We start from the raw sequence: 22,461 nt of genomic DNA, 5'->3' as shown, positions 1-22,461 counted from the left end.
TTTTGAGTTTTAACTACGTTTTTCTCGTTGTATGGAATACTATAAATAGAAATTCCTTTGGTAAGTAAAGGGGGCTAGACCATCCAATCAGGCTTGTAGTCCTACTATGATACAGTCTAGCGTATATTATATTATACGCGATGGTCGAGGGGTTACGATCACTTCCGCTCTCTGCACCCCTGGAATATGTCATGACAAAACTGAAGGCACGAGTTAAGTGATTTGTTTGGCTCTAGGAGAAAAATCTGACTAATCACAGACTGATATGCTCCTTTTTAAGATTACAAAGGAGTAACATCAAACTCCATACCCATTACAATATACCGTTATGCGACCTCGAGATTCGTTTGATGTACATTGATCTTGCCCACAAGGTGTCGCACATGGAACCTTTAACTTTGCCATTACATGTTCAAGAGTGAAGAGAGCGAAAATGATCGTAACCCCTGGAGTATCAATGATGATGTTATGTAGGTAGGGTAGCAAGAGGCATGTATATCATACATAAAGTGTCAAAAACAGACATATAAAGTGTCACAGAATGGATATTTATAAAACCCACAATGCCATGCGAAGCTAATAAGACATAGTTGACGATAGTAGGTGAAATCAATGAACAATAGATAGTGAAAGCCTTTTTGATATGTAGTTCTAGTATCAAAGTAAAGTGTAGTTGCCGGTTGTTGCGCCAACGCTCGTGCAATGATTGAACACTCACGATGTAGGATTCTCTTCTATGTAGTGTAGCTGACAAAAAGTGTATAGTGTCTACGATAATATACAATTTGAGTCCTCTCATTTGCCACTCATGCTCTGATGATTAAAAGCTCAGGTTTATTAGAATGTCAAGGTTTTCTGAGGAGGTTTCCTGTACGAACAAGAAAAAAAGTACAATAGTTGCATCACTATCGTTGTGGCAAGAAGGAAAATTACACGTGTGCCAAATTCTTTCTTTGTTATTATCGTCACTTTGCTTCTCTAATTTGTTGTCAATTCTTCAGTCTCGGCTTTGAGAATGTAGTATCATTTTATTTGACCCTATATTTCACCGTACAGTTGGGGTCGATGTAACATAAAGCCTTTATCGTGTCGGGTCATCGAAAGTATCGTTGTATTTAAAATATCTCCAAGCACATTTTCCAGGTATATCTTGAGTTAACATTGTTGCCTTGTGTATTGACAAGGGCCGAGGTCAACCGTATTAGTGTCATTTCTTATTTCTTCCTAGCCCTTAGGTATATACATTTATGTTAATGAAACACAATTGTTGATTGATCTGTACTTTGAGGAGTGATCGCGTCCCCACGACAACTCTTAATGCTACACTGATAGACAAATACGTCGCTAGTTTGTTGTTTAAAATGCCGGTATTTCAATTTAATATTTATTAGGTATAGCTACGACTAAATATTTGAATGTGTTGTCTTGTGTGAACTCGATTCAAAATGGAGCTAACTGGACACGAAAACGAAACGAAAGGAAACAACAAGGCCGATGGCGAGATAAATGAAGGCTTCGATGTAAACGGTGAGGTCATATCGGTAAGTTTGGAATTCTACTGAATCAATGTGTACCTACCTGTACATGTAATTACGATCCATTATATGAAAACTTCTATAAGTCTTATTCCGCGACCAGCTTAGTATTTTTAAAGTATGGCAAATATTTATCAGTATAGATGGGGAGTTTACTTGGCTTTTGTTAAAAAGTGACGGCTTTTTGCTGCCCCTGTGTGTGTTACGTAATAGACGCCTTGACCTAGTTAAGAATATCTTGGAGGTAATCTGCCCCTTTCTCAAAACACAAATATTACATAAATCACACCACATACATAAAACATCAAACGGATACAAAGTTATCAACTAAAAACGGAAGTGTAAAATCAGGTGTCTCGGTAATCCCTCCGGCAGATATTATTATTTATGTATATATATATCTTGTAGTTATAAATATTTATATCGTTTAAAGCAGAAAGAACACAAAGTTAATCTACCTTTCCATTTAAGTACAATCCTGCAGGTAGTAAGTTTTACATTTATTATTCTCTATAATTCAGTAGGTAAGATTTAAAATGTATTTTCGTGGTATTCAGAATGTCGACACCGCATTTTTGTATTTAGTTTGTTGTAACCGATCTTGTAAGAGGTATTAACAGATCTTATAAGTGGTATTAACCGATCTTGTAGGTGGTATTAACAGATCTTGTAAGTGGTATTAACCGATCTTGTAGGTGGTATTAACCGATCTTATAAGTGGTATTAACCGATTTTGTAAGTGGTATTAACCGATCTTATAGGTGGTATTAACCGATTTTGTAAGTGGTATTAACCGATCTTATAGGTGGTATTAACCGATCTTGTAAGTGGTATTAACCGATCTTATAGGTGGTACTAACCGATCTTGTAAGTGGTATTAACCGATCTTGTAAGAAGTATTAACCGATCTTATAAGTGGTATTAACCGATCTTGTAAGTGGTATTAACCTATCTTATAAGTGGTATTAACCGATCTTGTAAGTGGTATTAACCGATCTTGTGAGTGGTATTAACCGATCTTGTAAGTGGTATTAACCTATCTTGTAAGTGGTATCTTCTTCGGTAAGATAATACTGGGATAGTTTGTGGAGACTCGGGACCAAATTTCATGTTTTTTCCGATACAGAAGTACAGTTTTTATATCGTTGTTAGTTGATTCGTGGATAGATAGACAACAATTCATCACATCTTTTAATACATTGATTAATTTTTGACAAATGGATCTATAGATCAACAGTTTCTAGGAAATCAGCGAAAATAAACGCCCTATAAAATACGGAAATGTAGTTATTTACAATATGGCGCCACCAATCTTACCTGTGGGAATACAATCAGACTAAATCTCATTATTGGTTCTCTCGAAGAGATACACATCAACCTAACCATGTTTACTGTATAGTCGGAATATTCGTGAGGAATTCAACTTCGCTATATTCTTTGTCAATAAGCTATGTTCATCGTGAAGCAAAATGTCAGAAAATGGACAGGTGAAAGAAGTGTAGTACGTGGCGGTTTCTGCCTGAAAAAAATGGGGTCGGCAGGATTTTTTAAAAACTTTGCTTGCTTTTGACACTGACTTCTCAAGTACCGTATATTGATTTAGTAATTGTTTATACCCATGTGTCAGGTATCAAGTGTCGTATGCGTGTATGGTGAGACGTGTAACTAGTCCGAGGGTTCTTACTATAAATACCTGTGATTTTACGCTTGTCTTGGTCGCGAGCGATAGTCAGAATTCCTCTACATAGTCTATGTATAACATGAAATGTTAGTGCTCTGTGTTTGAACCGGCGTGCAGACAATGTTTCTGTAGTTTACGGTAGTTGACAGCAGAGAGATATGAATGTGGTACATATATAGAAAGACAAAGCGTTTTTTCACTTTCATATGTGTCAAAGCAATTGCATTTTCATCAATTTTTCTCAACAACCTTACTTCTCATAATGTCTGACATCGATATGGTTAGTGTCTCGGTGAATTACCTAAGGTTACTAGTATTTCTAGGGATCGAACTAAAAACTTGAAACAAATCATGACAGAGAATTTATAGGAACTTTATTTGCCAAAATGTTGAATAAATGGGACGTTCGGGAAACCGAAAGCATTGATACATTTTTTGGTCGTATAATAAAAATGTTTACATGGTTATCAATCAATAGACATACTATCCTGTATACTGGTAATTGTGATGTTTCATGAAGTTTTATCTCTTAGAGCTATATGTAGCAATGCGAAATACATCACCGTAAGAATAATATTTATAATATATATAGTATCTTAAGTGGCTTTAATCCTACTGTATTTCTGTATCCCCCTATCTTCACCTCCCCTTACCCCCTCACTTCACCCCCCCCCTCCCCCCCAACCTGGTGTGTTATCATAATAGCGGATAGACGTCATCTTATCACAGATGATCTAATTGATGTCACGGTGCCGCTTTCTATGAACGTTTAAGCAAATCAACGCAATTTGTCATTATCATAATGGCTTTATATATTGTCGAGTTTGTCTGGTGAATTTTATTAACATAGACATACATGTGTTGTAGAAAACAATCTACTGTAAAGAATATAATTTTTGGCGAGTTTGGTTAATTTCCTTATAATAGGTACATTGTAGAATAAGGTCTACTGCGAATCATATCATTTTTGGCGAGTTTGTCTGATTAATTTTATTATAGATACACGGAAGAATAAGGTCTACTGTGAATCATATCATTTTTGGCGAGTTTGTCTGATTAATTTTATTATAGATACACGGAAGAATAAGGTCTACTGTGAATCATATCATTTTTGGCGAGTGTGTCTGATTAATTTTATTATAGATACACGGAAGAATAAGGTCTACTGTGAATCATATCATTTTTGGCGAGTGTGTCTGATTAATTTTATTATAGATACACGGAAGAATAAGGTCTACTGTGAATCATATCATTTTCGGCGAGTTTGTCTGATTAAGTTCATGATAAAAGTTGTATTGTAGAATAAGGTCTACTGCAAATCATATCAGTTTGGCGAGATCGTCTGATTAATTTCATTACAATAGATACATATTGCAACAATAGAACAATGACAATTATATGTGTGTTTTCTGAACCGTGCCACTTTTCGAATGAATTAAGACGGGTCACGCTAAGTGCTTTTAATATTTTTCGTCACACTGGTAACCCAATATCATAGTGTAAATAGGTATGGATGTATCAACGCAAAAATGAAAAAAGGTAAATAAAAAAGTAACAGAATAAAATCGAAATGAAAATAATAAGAAAAATAAAAATAGATTCACTTGTTCAATTTTTTCCTAAAATATTTTTGTCATAAACTAGTAAGAGAGGCCCACTGATGAACAAGACTAGTATATACTTTTATGTTATCACGTCCTTGCTATCACAGGACTCTGCTTATGCTAAAGACAGGAGGTTTTGAGATATACCTTAATCTTAATACTTTAAACAAGGCTTAGTGACACTGGTCTTACACATACCGCGGGGATGCGGTGCTAACATCAATATTTAACCCGTTATCACGATTATACTTGACCTAAGACTGGACAGAGTCCAGGTACTAAAACGGATGGACTGACCACCTTGTGAATCCTTTACAAAATAAAGACAGAAGGGAGGGCAGCGTCCACATGGAGGAAAACCATGAAGCTCTATTGGGTGTAAGTGTATTCTAAAGATTGTATCTATGTTTGACCTCTGTTACACTTAATTTCTTTTGCTATTTCAGATGTATTAATACTTATCTGATTTATTTCTATGTATAGATTTTAAAAAAAATATTTCTATTCGGGTTTTTTATCTAGAGAATAGTTAACATGTTGTGCAGCAAACTTACGTATAAGATACTTGTATATATCAATACAGATATAAAAAATGAACAGCAGATTTATCCTGGATACAGTGCATGTTTTATCAAGAAATTTCAACGCTCTAACTACATGTCTATTCACTTGATGTTTGCTTACATGGTCACATGGCCAGATATAGGACATCAACCAACGCTATTTCATTTCAAATCAAGTAATATTTAATAGATGTACAGAATTATATTATTTCAGAGTAAAATGTTAATGTTACAGATTTACATAGCCCTTTCTATGTGTTCATTTTCTCCATTTTTAGTTAACATGTTATTGCCATGAATTACTTTTACTTTAAGAACATTCAAATATAGCTTTTCCGAAAATGAAAATGAAGAAAGCAAGTCTTATTGATGCCACTTAAAACGATGGCACCAATAAAATGCCACCACAACTGCCACCGTAGCTGATGATGTTTACACAGCTGTCGGCTCTACTTCCACCATTGCCACCGTAGCTGATGATGTTGACAGAGCCGCGGACTCTACTTCCACCATTGCCACCGTAGCTGATGATGTTGACACAGCCGTCACCTATACTTCCACCATTGCCACCGTAGCTGATGATGTTTACACAGCTGTCGGCTCTACTTCCACCATTGCCACCGTAGCTGATGATGTTGACACGGCCGCCGGCTCTACTTCCACCATTGCCACCGTAGCTGATGATGTTGACACGGCCGTCGGTTGTACTTCCACCATTGCCACCGTAGCTGATGATGTTGACACAGCTGTCGGCTCTACTTCCACCATTGCCACCGTAGCTGATGATGTTGACACAGCCGTCGGCTATACTTCCACCATTGCCACCGCAGCTGATGATGTTGACAGGGCCGCGGACTCTACTTCCACCATTGCCACCGTAGCTGATGATGTTGACACAGCTGTCGGCTCTACTTCCACCATTGCCACCGCAGCTGATGATGTTGACAGAGCCGCGGACTCTACTTCCACAACTGCCACCGTAGCTGATGATGTTGACACGGCCGCCGGCTCTACTTCCACCATTGCCACCGTAGCTGATGATGTTGACACGGCCGTCGGTTGTACTTCCACCATTGCCACCGTAGCTGATGATGTTGACACAGCTGTCGGCTCTACTTCCACCATTGCCACCGTAGCTGATGATGTTGACACGGCCGTCGGCTATACTTTCACCATTGCCACCGCAGCTGATGATGTTGACAGGGCCGCGGACTCTACTTCCACCATTGCCACCGTAGCTGATGATGTTGACACAGCTGTCGGCTCTACTTCCACCATTGCCACCGCAGCTGATGATGTTGACAGAGCCGCGGACTCTACTTCCACAACTGCCACCGAAGTTGATGATGTTGACACAGCCGTCGGCTCTACTTCCACAACTGCCACCGTAGCTGATGATGTTGACACGGCCGTCGGTTGTACTTCCACCATTGCCACCGTAGCTGATGATGTTGACACAGCTGTCGGCTCTACTTCCACCATTGCCACCGTAGCTGATGATGTTTACACAGCCGTCGGCTATACTTCCACCATTGCCACCGCAGCTGATGATGTTGACAGGGCCGTGGACTCTACTTCCACCATTGCCACCGTAGCTGATGATGTTGACACAGCTGTCGGCTCTACTTCCACCATTGCCACCGCAGCTGATGATGTTGACAGAGCCGCGGACTCTACTTCCACAACTGCCACCGAAGTTGATGATGTTAACACAGCCGTCGGCTCTACTTCCACAACTGCCACCGTAGCTGATGATGTTGACACAGCCATCGGCTGTACTTCCACCATTACCACCGTAGCTAATGATGTTGACACGGCCGCCGGCTCTACTTCCACCATTGCCACCGTAGCTGATAATGTTGACACGGCCGTCGGTTATACTTCCACCATTGCCACCGTAGCTGATGATGTTGACACAACCATCGGCTGTACTTCCACCATTACCACCGTAGCTGATGATATTGACACGGCCGCCGGCTCTACTTCCACCATTGCCACCGTAGCTGATGATGTTGACACAGCCGTCGGTTGTACTTCCACCATTGCCACCGTAGCTGATGATGTTGACACAGCTGTCGGCTCTACTTCCACCATTGCCACCGTAGCTGATGATGTTGACACAGCCGTCGGCTATACTTCCACCATTGCCACCGCAGCTGATGATGTTGACAGGGCCGCGGACTCTACTTCCACCATTGCCACCGTAGCTGATGATGTTGACACAGCTGTCGGCTCTACTTCCACCATTGCCACCGCAGCTGATGATGTTGACAGAGCGCGGACTCTACTTCCACAACTGCCACCGAAGTTGATGATGTTGACACAGCCGTCGGCTCTACTTCCACAACTGCCACCGTAGCTGATGATGTTGACACAGCCATCGGCTGTACTTCCACCATTACCACCGTAGCTAATGATGTTGACACGGCCGCCGGCTCTACTTCCACCATTGCCACCGTAGCTGATGATGTTGACACAGCCATCGGCTGTACTTCCACCATTACCACCGTAGCTGATGATATTGACACGGCCGCCGGCTCTACTTCCACCATTGCCACCGTAGCTGATGATGTTGACACAGCCATCGGCTCTACTTCCACCATTGCCACCGTAGCTGATAATGTTGACACGGCCGTCGGTTATACTTCCACCATTGCCACCGAAGTTGATGATGTTGACACAGCCGTCGGCTCTACTTCCACAACTGCCACCGTAGCTGATGATGTTGACACAGCCATCGGCTGTACTTCCACCATTACCACCGTAGCTGATGATGTTGACACGGCCGCCGGCTCTACTTCAACCATTGCCACCGTAGCTGATGATGTTGACACGGCCGTCGGTTGTACTTCCACCATTACCACCGTAGCTGATGATGTTGACACGGCCGCCGGCTCTACTTCACTGCCACCGTAGCTGATAGTGATCCTGTCACACCCGTCGCCTCTGCTCCCACCATTTCTATCTCACTACTATTGTCACAAAAACCGACAAACATCATCAGCTGCCAAATTATTATTTAGACTCCGACTATTACCACTAATTAACTACTTAGCCCTGCCCGTGAGTGCATACATTGTATGCTTCATCTAAACAACAACGTGCAGCTGCATATCATGCACATGTGCATTTACTGTTTCTGTAGGGTTGTAAACCACATGGTGGTAATTTACTAGCAAATTGACCATAAAACGGAAGCTTCGGCCTCTATTTCCCCCTTTTTGTTACATTGTACATGGATTTTGTTATCTAGTTTTCAGTTCAGCAAGTGATGGTATGTCAATTACGGTTTTATAAGTTAGATATAGCATCGAAACTTATCGATCATATAGTGATTTTACATTATCACATTCTCTGTTTCAGGAGCTATCCCACAAGGATAAAGCACATGTCAAAGGTCAGTCGGAAAGAGGACGTAGACGAGTTTCATATGCCTCTGATACGGACACAAACCCTCCCAAGGATAATGACACCCCTGATTTTGACGTAATAGCTGAAGATGACAGCAAAACTTCTGAAGAACTCTTCATGTACACCGTCAGTGAGACTCCGCCAATATACATGATTCTTCTTATAGGATTCCAGGTAAGATATTCGGCAATGTTCTAACACAGGTCTTTAATGAAACATCATGTTTAGATGTATAGATGTTTGTGGAATAACAACCCCATCTGTTGTTGTTGTCATGCATGTAAATTGATAGAAAATTTGTAATGATGGAGTTTGACATGCACGTGATCTGTTTTAAATTTGGTAAATGAAATAAATTAGAAATATTCCATTTCCCACCATTACCATTTAACTTTTCGGACAATTATTTTCTTCGTGTCTTCCTTTTCATTTTCATTTTCTGCACAGTTTCTGTTCCTGCATGGCATTGTTGTAGTCAAACACATTTATCTAATTTCAGCATGCACTCTTGTCACTTTCTGGGTCACTCGCTGTCGTCCTTATCGCCTCTGATGTCATATGTGCTGAAGATGACGCAGAGTTTATATCTCAAATGCTCAGCTCTACACTGTTAGTAAATGGTCTGTCAACTATTTTAATGGTGACTATTGGAGCCAGGCAAGTACATATTACACAAGGAGAATGTGGTCGTTATTGTACATTATAGAAGTCATAGTGGAACAAAATATATTCAAATGCTCATAGTTTGGTTAGAAGTCTAAGCGAAGGAATATGTACTATCTAAATCATGGCTAGAGTTTTAGAAAATGGTTCCTCTTTTAATTCAAAGATGTTCTTTTTACTGACAAAAGCCGGGGGAAAACAATGTTTGCGATATTAGTTAGATGCTGCTGCCACTACAGATGGGTGCGACTATCACGATACATGTACAGTTACTAGTGGTGCTAGGAAGTGTCTATATAACTGATGTGCTGGCAAATACATGCTTGTATTTTATGAAAGGTAGTCATTCTAATATTAGAGGTGAAGACTGCAGGGGAAAACATGAATCTAGCTTTTAGTCAAGTGGACACGATATCTGGCTTGTCCTCCTTGTATTAGACTTCAGTAACACTGCAGAAAAGACAATTAAATATCTCTCTGATCTATGTTTTTATCGTATAGATTGCCTTTGTACCAGGGAGCGTACGGTGGTTACATCATTCCTTTGCTGGCATTGATGCAGATTGATCCCAATAGATGTACTATTCAGCGTCCGACTGGTTTGCACAATTCTAGTATCGGTAAGAAAGTGTTTTAAACTTAAATAAAATGATCACTCTTCCTATATCTGCATAATAGGTTTACATGTAAGATATACCTAATATGTCTAGTATATTTCATTTCCTATTGCCTTGTAATTTAGGTCTTGGTGTGTGAGCACTAGTATCAGAAGAGTCCAATTAATGATATGTTTATGCACGTGATTACTGATGAATATAACCCTCTACAAAATAGTTTCTGAATCAGTCCTCTTTATGTTTAATCTTGTGAAATCTTAATTTAATAACAAATCGTATGTTCTTTCTTTTTATTTGGAATTATGTGTGCAAGTATAAGCACCCAAAGTGGTCGTGACAGTTTTCTATTTAAAAAAAAATTTAAAAAAAACATGAAACTATATATATATCTAATGAATAGAATTGGAAGATAACATATAAATAAATATCAGACGTTATTTGTTTCAGGGCTTAATGCAACAGTTTCTTCAATACCGTTTAACGAAGAACAAGCAAAGAAAGATCTCATCTTGTCTTATTTCAAGGAGGTATTTGCATGTATAGGATGCTGTTAGCTTGCATCAAGATTTACTACCGATAAAGATTCCGCTTTCGTTTGGGCGTCCATTTCTTTAGTTTGCATGATCTCTTTTATGAAAAGGAACATTTATTTTATCGATAAGTAGGAAATGAGTAGTAAACAAAGATTAGATCACGGGAAATCTGTTGAAATAGCATAAAGCAAACTTGCTTTCTAAAGCATGATCGTGTAAGCATATCCATGAATTCGCCTTCACGAATGTTCTGTAGAATTTATTTCTCAAAGTACACGTTTTCTCATTTATTTGCAAACCAAAGTAATTTACGTCAAATTAAGATATCTAACCTTAATCCCAGAAAGTCTTGATTTTCCTCTGCTGTTTCATAATATCTTACGACCTTGCTTTTACCAACGAGTCCTAGAAAAATACAAAAGCTGTATCAATGCAGCCCCTTTAATTGTTTTGCTACATTGTATCAAATTCTAATTTTAATGAAAGGTGTTCATAGTTTATTTAATTGCAGGGGATATAATCTGCCAGGGCACTAGTCTCCCATGCAATACAAGTTTTGCCGTAACTCCGCATGATTAAATTCGTTCGTTATAAAAGTGGCACAGATTGATGATAAAACATGTGTCTATGGTTCTTTTAAAAGCAAATACGTGAAAATCATGAAACTAAATGAACAATTTGGTTAGTTCATGTATATATCTCGAAATTGATTGTGATCGATTCTGAGTTTTCTCTGTCGCTTCATAGGTTTCTGAAGATATTATTGACGAGTCATAAACTTAAAACATAGTACAATGCCGTATTGTTCATTTATTTTAGTTTATCTTGACTGTGTCTAATTCTATGTATGATATTTATATAAACTTTTTCATATCCATTAAATGTTTTAGGTTTTATTATCGTTATTTTCAGATTCAGGGTTGCCTTATGATCGTAGGCGCTGTCCATTTCCTAGTGGGTGCTACTGGCCTTGTGGGCGTGCTGTTACGATATGTTGGGCCAATCACGATTGTACCCAGTATATTACTACTTGGAATATATGTTGCAGAGCCGGTGATGAACTTTGTTGTCCCAAACTGGGGAATGTCTATCCTGTAGGTGTATCTGCTTTTCCGAATTGTATAAAAGGGTCTGTACGTAATCTGATGTCTTTATCGTATATGTATATCATCTGTTCATGTTTTGGGCTATTCACTTATGATCAATCACAATTTATGTTATTAAACGTTAGCAACAGGAAAATATGCATCCGCTATTATTAAGCGATATGAATCGTATAACGATCAGAGCCGAATAGCAAATTGATGAATTGGGTAGTAACATGAAAGAAATACATATTCACCACTACTCTGTAGTATTTTATTCCTCTATGAACAAGCATTTCTAATAAAACATTGTCTTTAAAGCAAGTATTTTTTTCTTCGGACAATTCAAGTGTTTAATTGTCACCAGATAAAAAATAAACTTCTATGTATATTTTCCCGATATGATACACTACAAATGATTACTATGAATGAAGCTATATTTACATCAATATAATGTAAAACTGGAAACATTTTCAAATTGTGGTTTAGGTTCCCTCGATGAACATTTGATGAAAAAGTCTGTGTTTAATGTCCATTGTACATCAATTTTGCTTGTCACTTTGTTAAACAGGACTTGTGCGATCGGATTTATTTTGGCTTTTTACCTAGCCAAATGGAAGATGCCTATACCTCTATGGACGAGAACAAAAGGCTTTCATATTATCCGCTACCCTTTCCATCAAATATATGCTGTAAGTGTTGCTTTCATATTATCAAATGATTTCCGGAAAATCAGGATACAAATACTAAAATCATATTATTATTTTCATTGTTTTTTTATATTTATATATGTTATTATATTAATGAATATTGAAGGCATAGGAAACATTTAATTTCAAATGTGATGAATTTCAATGTTTTATTTCAAAAGTAATCATTATAACTTATGACTTGTTGATTCTATTGGTCTTATTATGGAAGGAAACCGGAGTACCTGTGAAACCACACGTGGTCAGGCAGGTGACCCTTTACCTTTTCACTTCCATTCAGGGAATCGAACCCCCGGACGGCTCGGTTTAAAGGCTTACACATTGTACATTACCACAGCGCCATCCGTCCACCCGTATGACAACTGTATGGCAAGAAATAATGATGGCCTGTGTGCTATTGTCATCATTAGTTTGAACATATTAAGATACACAGCAAAGATTGAGTAAAAGCGTAACAAGCGTAACTATATTTATTTTGTTTTACTACAGACAATATTTCAAATGAAATGTATATCATATTTCGATACAGACCCCGTTTCTCTACCTGCGATTTTCTTTTGATAAGTATTTGTTTTGCTACAGATCCTAATAGCGATCATCATCTCTTGGTTGATCAGCTTCATTATAACTGAGGCAGGTGGTTTCACGGACAATCCGAAGGATAAAGGCTATCAAGCTAGAACAGACGCCCGACTAGACTCTATCAAGAATGCTAAATGGTTTTTCTTCCCATATCCAGGTTAGTGTGGCAAATGAGTGGCAAAGCGATTGGTTTCTTTGAACAACATGCTTTGATGACAGTAGAGCTAATAGGAATGTCACTTTTGTTGTCATCTTGTAACAAATACCTTTAATCCATCTGTCTTATAGAGTAACTGATTAAAAATGATCATATTGATAATAAATGAAAAAAGTCAAGTCTGACAGGTAAAATCTACAATTCATTAATTAATATATAGTTTCTCGATATCATTTTCTGAATGTAAAAAATTGGAGAATGCACGTTACTATCTGTATGATTTGTAATTTCTAAAGAAAAACAATTCAAACCAAAACCAAAAACAAAATAAAAATGTGAAGAAAAAAATCTAGAAAGCCTCTGTTGAAATTGTGCCTATTTTGAAAATGCGCCATACGTGGCTGCTTATATTTCAGATTTTAGATTTATACCATTTGTGAAGATCAAATATCCTTAGGATAATATGGTGAACAAAATCGATATCTGTATAAAAGTATTGAATGTAGAAAGTAGAAAAAAGTTTCAAACAAGACACAATTTCGTAACTTGAAATTATATATCAAGGATATACAAGAGAATGTCATATTTCAATACAAATTTAGATTTAGATACAATAGAGAGAAATCAAAATGAATCAAACTAACTAACGAATACTCACATAATAAGGTGTAAAAACGAGCGAAAAGATCATATCATATTCAATATCGGCTTTAATTATCAAAACAAACATGCTGTAGTAAAAACCAGTTCGTCTGTTGAGGTATTGTTGGATACTTTCTAGTGCGTTAATTCCACTATTTATATGAATAAGTTCAATTATGCGCTAAAATTTGATTTTGCTGAAACGCTTGCGTTGACTTAACATTTAACCGCGAAATATGTTTTTGATTTGCAAAGTGCATGGATGTAGAAAAAGAAAAAGACAATTTCATTGCGTTTTGTTTCAGGACAATACGGAACTCCAACCTTCAGCTCCACCGTCTTTGTCGGTTTTATTATTGCCACCTTCATCTCCATTCTTGACTCCATCGGCGATTACTACGCATGCGCAGCCACATGTCGCGTTCCACCCCCTCCATCCTATGCTGTGAATAGGGGTATAGCTGTAGAGGGATTTTGCACCATATTGTCAGGATTATTAGGCTGTCCCCAAGCCACGACAACCTATGGAGCCAACATTGGGGCCATTGGTATCACAAGGGTACATGAAAAACCAAATGCACCACATAATGCACATGTCCAGTATTTTTCTCTTAACAAAAGAAAAAAAAAAAGAAATGTTGAAAATATCTTTTCGATATTGAACGTTCTAGACACCTTTTCTGAAGACATTGTGAGAACATCACCTCCTAGATCATGTTTATTTGATGATTTGAAGTACCATGACTGCTTTCTAAATTAGAATATTATGAGAACTAATTACAAAAAACTGCGTTGGATGTATTTATTCCAACGCCCACATTTGGCTTTGTTTACTTTAAGCCTACTTGTGGATGAATAAACCTATCGTAACAATCTAAAACAATATCAATTACTTCATTTATTCATAAAAAAACATGATCATTTCCTCTAGACGTATGTTTGAATTAAAAGAAGCAGAGCACTTGCAATGTTTTTTTTTTTTGTGATTTTTTGAAGGTGTCCAGTCGCAGCGCTTTTGTTGTTGTTGGGATAATCTACATCATTTTCGGGGTAATAGGGAAAATCGCGGCGGTTTTTATCACAATACCCTACCCTGTCTTAGGTGGCGCATTAATCATCATGATGGGCATGTTTAACGGAGTTGTGTTGTCCAATCTCGTCTCTGTCGACCTGACTTCCTCAAGGAATCTCGTTATCATGGGGGTATCACTTCTCATGGGGCTCCTTGTTCCACTCTGGGTCAAAACTTATCCCGATGACATATCAACAGGTAAGAACATTTTGAAGAATTTGTATTCTTTAAAAATGCAACATAATCTTTGATTGATTCATTGATTGGTTGATTGATTGATTGAAAACTGCAAAACAGACATATTCTCTCGATTGGGCATAATATGAAAAATATGTAATTCAGGTTTTGTGTGAAATTTTCATAATATAGAAAACTTGTAGCCATTCTTTACTATAGCTTTTTCGTCGTTTTTAAAGGCAAATAATACATGAATATCAGACTATAGGCGTCATAATATGTTTTTAATCTCAGATTTAGGAGCGAATAATAAGCATGTTGCCAAATGACTAATATATGCGTTCTTGTTGCAAGATGCGAGTCCATATTGTTCATTATCGTTGTTCGTAGGCAACGCAGAAGCGGACTTTATACTTAAAGGACTTCTAGGAAATCCAAACTTTTCGGGGGCGATATTAGCATGCTTTCTAGACAACACCGTCCCGGGTAAGTTATCTGGAAATGATAATTCACCATTGTAATATCAAGGACCTGTTTCCATAATCACGGTTTTCGTGCATGAAGTCGTCATCTGACGGATGAACTCATTAAACAGGGTTCCAAAAGACGCAGGTTGATGAGAATTATGGGAAAGTTTTATGGTCGTCTTAGCGATCTCACTGAAAAATATTCTATTTGGAAAATGGAAGTGTTTGGTGTTCATTATTTTGCCTGTTGGTTCCGTTGTTTTATACTTGTTCTCATTTGAGAACGTGACTTTCTTCGATTGATTAAGGTTAACATGGTGGGTGTCGTCGATGAAGCAGGAGACGCCCTCTCTTCCGAAACACCGGGGCCCGTATTCACGAAACCATTATCATGCTCAAGCATAGATTTTATGCTCAAGCAACCTTTTTTTTATAATTCTCCTAAGTCATATAAGATAATACAAATGTTAAATATAAACATTGATTATAACTTTGACTTGAAGTCCTTTCAAAACATTTTTTAAATCTTTGGAAAACTATTTATTAATTTTTAACTTCAACAAGACATAAGGCTTGCGCGCAAAATTCATGCTTGAGCATGAGAACGGTTTCATGAACACTGGCCATGGTTTTATTTACCTTGTACTTATTCAGGAGTCGCCGTGTAAATGTTTCTTTTTTTCCTTTTTTAACCCTGGTTTTATTGAATGGGAATTTGGATTATGAATATGTTGTCATGTTCTTATTATCTTATTATGCGTCTTTTAAAGAAAGAATTCGTCTCACGACCAGATGTGGTCATTGATGGATAAAAAAGTATGATGTGTATCATTATAGTATTAATCCTTTTATTAAAAGGAACATTGGAGGAACGAGGGATCACTGCCTGGCAGCAACAGGGAACAGACGAGTCTGGAGCGACAATAGACTATGTAGAAGGAGTAGAGCTGTACGAAACCTGGCTACCAAGAGCGCTTAAAGAATGGAAAGGTCTAGAATATATCCCTTTTATGCCTACACCAAAGAAACGGAAACGCAGCTTGTCTGGCCAATGGGCACGCAGAAAATCCATTATTGCTGGTGTATCTGACGTGATAGTTTAAAAAGCAATGTTCTATAAACAAATGCAGTTGAAAAGTAAGTAGATTCCGTTCAATAAAAACAATCGCGGATAAGATTGTCTACATAATCAAATCTTGCCTTGTGTCATATTTTGTAGCACGTACTGTAATGAAAATTATAGCAGTTTAAGGAACAAATTTGATATTTGTAGATATTACAAATGCCACTATTAATATTTCAGCTTCAAATGTTCGCAATTTCAACAAAATTCTTGATGCAAAAAGAATGTAGTTTTCATGTAAGTCTTGAAAAAGAATAAGTTGTTCATTTTGTTCTATTTACCTCAAATATAAACAACTTTACAGAATCTCTTAAAATGATAAGCGGTAATCTTTCTGTTTCCAAAGTCGAAGACATCTTGAACAAAATATTTTCTGTATCCTTGTATGAAACGGAAACGAGGACGTAGCATATACATCTTTAACAAAAACCTTAAATTTATTTACAATACCCTATCGATTTGTAATCATAGTTTGGTAATACTAATAACTATGCATTGCGAGATTGGTAGATTTGATGGTTTATAGAGAATTATAAATGTAAAATTATAATATACTTGATGATTTTTCAACCAGTCGATAACAATAATAGCATATACTTGCAAATCTGATGATTAATTGATTTCAACTTCTCAGAAGAGTAGCGATATGCGTTATGAACATTATTTGATATCAAATTCGTATGACTTGGTTCGAAGCATATGTTTTCAGTATGTAAACAAATTTCATTTTACACAAACATTTTTTTCTTATACATAATGCCTAAATCTTGCTCAATATATTTTCTATAAAACATTACGAGCATTGCTGTTTTGTTTTGTAAAAAGAAGTAGAATAGATAACATATTCTACATGTTACTGCAAACAAGAAATAAGAAGATAAGCATACCAGAGTCCTGAAGTGAACATTTTGAAGACATTATCTGTGATTATTTAAAACTGGCAATCCGATAGGACTAGCTTACATGCATTTTAGACGTCACGATGGCATCCGGCTAATGAAATGATGTAATGTATACGACTCAACACTACGATAAAAACCTGACGTCCAGGATAATAGGATTATACTAGCATCGGGTGATTCATCACACTGAAAAAATATAGCGTTAAAATACTGTAAAGACATGGCATCCATCAAATTGACGCCGAAATTGTTATTTCCTTGACCATCTAACGTACAATACCAGGTTTGATATTTGAAATATGATTAAGGAGACACGTATATACGCGTATTTAATTATTGTATGGTTATCACATACTCTCGTTGGGAAACAGTCTATTAACTTGTGCGATATACTGAGAATACGTGGTCGATGTCTTAAAATATAACGTATTTTGGCGAGGCTGAAGAAAGACCAGAGTGACAACTTTTTCTCAAAGCAGTTTCATCTTTTCTCTATAGTAAACTGCAGCTTTTATTTTAGACGCTGAACATGCATTCCGTGAATCCTGCAATATTCATTTCAACAAACCTTCCAATAGTTTGTTACTTTTATTTACCTGACATTTACATTACTCGAATGAATGCCTGGTTGTAGGCTACACGCCAAAATGTTTGCACCACGCGGAAATACATGTATAGTTCCAAACTTCAAGGGATATAACAGCGATTTTATAGAAGTTTATAACTAGTCTTGTCTGTTAAAAGAAACAAAATCGATAATTCAAAGAGACATTTATACTCTTAACGTAATACATCGGTATATCTGATTGTCATTCTGTAGAATTAATTCACGTGCCGAAATAGAGATGTCTTCAATTGCTGTCGAATACAGCAAAACCGTATGTGTCAGGTGTATTCCAAGAGTGACGTGGCCTGTTGCAGCGTGAAGTAACATCCCAAAGTAATCGGAAGACTAGTCAAAACCTAGATGGGGAGATGCACTGGCCCAGTAATTCTAGAAAGTATGCAATTTCCAGAACAAAGTCAAGTACATGTATATTTTTATATTCCTTGCCGTGACACTGTTAGAAAGAATGAATGCATGGCATGCAGGCTACGGCAAAAGTTCATGTTGTGATAAGTGTCCTCTGTTATTGAGGTTATCTATGTACGTGTATAATTATAAATTACCTACTTTGACACATTTTAACAGTATATATATATATATATATATATATATATATGTATTCTGGATATATAAAACAAATTCCATTAAAAGATGTTTGAAATTATATACTTGAAATAATTCGGAATTAATAAATCACGCATTCAGTCGAAATCAAACATCAGTCTTTCCGACACAGCTTCATATAACTTATTCATAAAAAAATATTTCTAACACCAAAAATTACTGCAAACGTACTTATTTCACATCTTATTTTAGTGCACTACGTAGTTAAACAGATCCGCAGTATCTGTAAGAAGCATACAATACACTGCACAAACACTTACCATAATCATAATTTAAACTAAATGTTACAAAAAATAAAATACGTACGTTTGTAGTACCTCAATTATCATTTACCCTTGATACCTTCCAAAAAAGTCTTTAGCACACACCAGTTACATATTATTAAATACTGCTTTGACACATTGAAAGCAAATGATTGGTCAAATCACATGCATGTACATATATCCCGGTAAAAATTATAAATATAATATTTCAAGTAATACATTTCCTATAAACTTCTCACTCTCCATAAACAATAAGGCACTTTTCAATCTTATCAGAAAAAGAAACTAGAAAGAAATCAAACAATCAAAATATTTAACAATCTATAAAAGCTTACATTTTTATGAAAATCAAATCTTTATTTTTTATCTATGAGAATTTTGCTCCTTATGACTACTTTAGCAACAACTTTAAATTCCATTTCACTTATTAAATTGATAACTAACAAATCACCTGTATCAAAATAGTAAACATTCCTCATTCCATTATGATCTTTTATCATCATCAATAACTTATCCAATTTTATGATGAATTTGGTAGCTGGAAAATGACGATTACACAACTGATATTTCTACTCACCGTTTTTTGCATGTGTGTAAGTTACAGTATTATAATTTTTTGATAGACAGGTTGGTGACTTATTTGGAACTTTTGTCAAAAAATGGAACTTTTACTTGACATTTGAGAATTTAAGTACATTCTGACAAGTAACATAGAAATATCCTGATATCAAAATCCAAGATGCCTCCAATGCAATCATTTCACCCTCAAAAGTGAACAGGTTTCACTAGCTACAGAGACAAACCACATCTATCTGGTAAAACTTGATCAAGATCCTGGGAGTACTTCTCAAGAAATGGCAATAACAACAAACTGTAGGTATCAAAATTTAGAAGATAAGCATGTTAGAATTTCTATTGGTCTTTTTATAAGTCTGAAAGTTGAACAAGCACAAACTAGGGATCAAGGCATACCTGCATTGGAGATTTAAGGCAGTGTCATCAAGCTATTTCTCAGATATAGCAATATTATTCTGCAGCTGTACAATTCCAAAACAACATCCTGTAATCTGGAACTATGCATTTGTATCAGAATTGTTCCTTCTTGTTGAAGCTACATACTCAATCTCCATCTGAAACAATACTAAACTAACACTAGGGTGAAAATCATCTCCAAATCAATTGCATGCATCTTGGATTTGATAACTATCGTTCTCATTACACTCCATAACACTATTCACACAAGGCAATAACATTCATTGGAAAACATTAAAGGATCTAAATTAAGGTAAGATTATTTCTAAAATGAGCAAGATACCTTAAGCAGAAGTTTGAAAAGTCGTTTTTCATTTTATCTGAGAATAACAAAGATAATGGAATTTTTCAAACCAAATCTGGTTAAATCACCTTCAACTATATCTGAGAAGTAGTCTTTTCAAGTGCAAGGTCCAGTTTCCATGGCCTCTTCCTTTGATCATACCCACAATTAATACAATGTACAATATACTAAATAATTTAGCTTGTACAGAACAAAAACCAAAGTAGTTGTTTAAATGGAAACAAAAGGACAGATCACTAGCTGATGCATTTGGACAAAATATTTCTCAACATCTCAATAATTAAATGAAATAAATTGTATATTAATACATGTTTACCGCCTCAGAAACAAAAGGCATCAAAGGGCCTGTAGAGCTAACTTGTTTCTCTATTTGTATGATTAAATAAGCATTTGAAGCTGAAGCGTTCATGTTAACATAGAAAAATCAATGAATTCTTAGATACATCAGCTCAGGGAATTACCATAGTAATACTTGGTGGCAAAAATGGTGGAAAACAACTGAAAGTCTACTGTTTCCTGTTATACTAAAGTACTTTGTTGTCCATTCATATTAATAATCAAAGAATGATGCTGTTGTAACAAATAATCAAGAAATAAACACTACAATTCAATGACAGTACATTGTATTTCTTTGAAGAAAAAGAAAGTCTGTAGGAATATATCTTTAAAGATAATGCAAGTTAGTAGTAAGTTTGTTTTCAATGTGCATCACTAATACACTGTGTCAATATCAAGTGAACAGACCTCTTCCCTCCATCCTTTCTCTTTTTAAGAACATTTTGATTGTTTAAAACCAAAACATTCCTTTTGTTAATTTTTATAACATAATACTGATAGTTATACTGTGAACACTTTAACTTTTGTGAATACTTTTTTTTCTGTTGTTGTCCTCAATATATGAACATATAAGGCACAGGATATTACAAGCAAACCACACACCTCATCCTTCGGTCAAACTTGGATATCAGAAAATAAACAATTCTTAAGGGGACATAACTCTATACAAGTATAGCTGGACAGGTCAACCAATTTCAATATGCAATAAAACTGCATCAAAAATATCACTAACATATAATAATCCATTATGGCAATTGGGCAAAACATGCCATCCATTCAAGGAGAAACATTGGTCCTATATTTGTTTTCTATATTTAATCCCTTTGCTATTTCCTGCATTTATCATCCTGTGAACAGCCAAGGTCCTCTTGTGACTTGGTTTCCTTGAGGTAAGTAGCTGGTGGCTTCCTCACTTAATAACATGCAGGAGACCCACCTGATGCCATCAAGAGGATAAAGGGCCTTGCCAAAGAAAATAACATCAGCACCAATAGTCAATTTCTCAGCTTCCTGAGAAATTCATACCACCATGGATTGGCAGCTCAGATTAATTCACTAGACATTATGTAGGCCACCGCTTTACCAAGTGGACAGAATCACTAAAAGCACAGAATGGTCTCTAATAAGACAGAGCTTCTGAAGATACACAAAAAATACTGAACACTGTTATCAAATTTTTTTTTACCTAATGTTGACATGACACAGAATGTTTTCTAAGGATGTATGCCAAGATAACTGCCCTACGTGGGGATACATTCCAAAATTTTTATGAAAATGACAGCAATTATATGAATTTCTGTAGATATGCTTGTTCACTGCAACAAAAATATACTTTTTAAAATGTTGCATGTACTGTAGATGCTATGTTTAAATAAATCAGAAATCAATTCCTGAAAGATACCTGGTAATGCCTATGCTATAATATGGCTGATCTTTGTGACTGCTACATACACAGAAAATATATGTGGCAGGTATTTTCCAACAAAGGCAGTAACGGTTGCAGGATAACTTGCTGAAGACTGAATCAACATTACTCAATGAATAAATATTAACATAGTCTGACATCACAAGTTACATCCATTTCTGATACAGTGATGGACGTAAACAAATGCATTTCCCATAATTTTTTATTCCGAAAAAAAGATAACAAATCTATTTTCTTGGTTTTTGATTTTGCTAAATGGGTCCGCTTGTATATCAAAATATATACATAGCATATATTTCAAACATTTAGAGTCAATCATTCATCATTAATATATTGCACAGAGAA

The 22,461-nt window shown here is 36.4% G+C and overlaps 1 protein-coding gene across 1 annotated transcript; it reads left to right on the top strand.

Moving 5' to 3' along the window:
• Positions 1 to 1,445: 1,445 nt before the first annotated feature.
• Positions 1,446 to 16,602, top strand: LOC132552409 (solute carrier family 23 member 1-like). Its single transcript, XM_060216576.1, has 12 exons — positions 1,446 to 1,541; positions 8,747 to 8,968; positions 9,294 to 9,451; positions 9,959 to 10,077; positions 10,522 to 10,601; positions 11,520 to 11,701; positions 12,264 to 12,384; positions 12,985 to 13,141; positions 14,089 to 14,342; positions 14,780 to 15,053; positions 15,423 to 15,518; positions 16,358 to 16,602. The coding sequence occupies exons 1-12, from the start codon at positions 1,446 to 1,448 to the stop codon at positions 16,600 to 16,602; spliced, it is 2,004 nt and encodes a 667-aa protein (XP_060072559.1).
• Positions 16,603 to 22,461: the final 5,859 nt, after the last annotated feature.

The sequence above is a fragment of the Ylistrum balloti genome, unplaced genomic scaffold (genome assembly GCF_031769215.1).
Source record: "Ylistrum balloti isolate Yb309-2 unplaced genomic scaffold, AGI_CSIRO_Ybal_v1 Utg370246, whole genome shotgun sequence".
NCBI lineage: Eukaryota > Metazoa > Mollusca > Bivalvia > Pectinida > Pectinidae > Ylistrum > Ylistrum balloti.
This window is presented reverse-complemented; position numbering and strand designations above follow the sequence as displayed.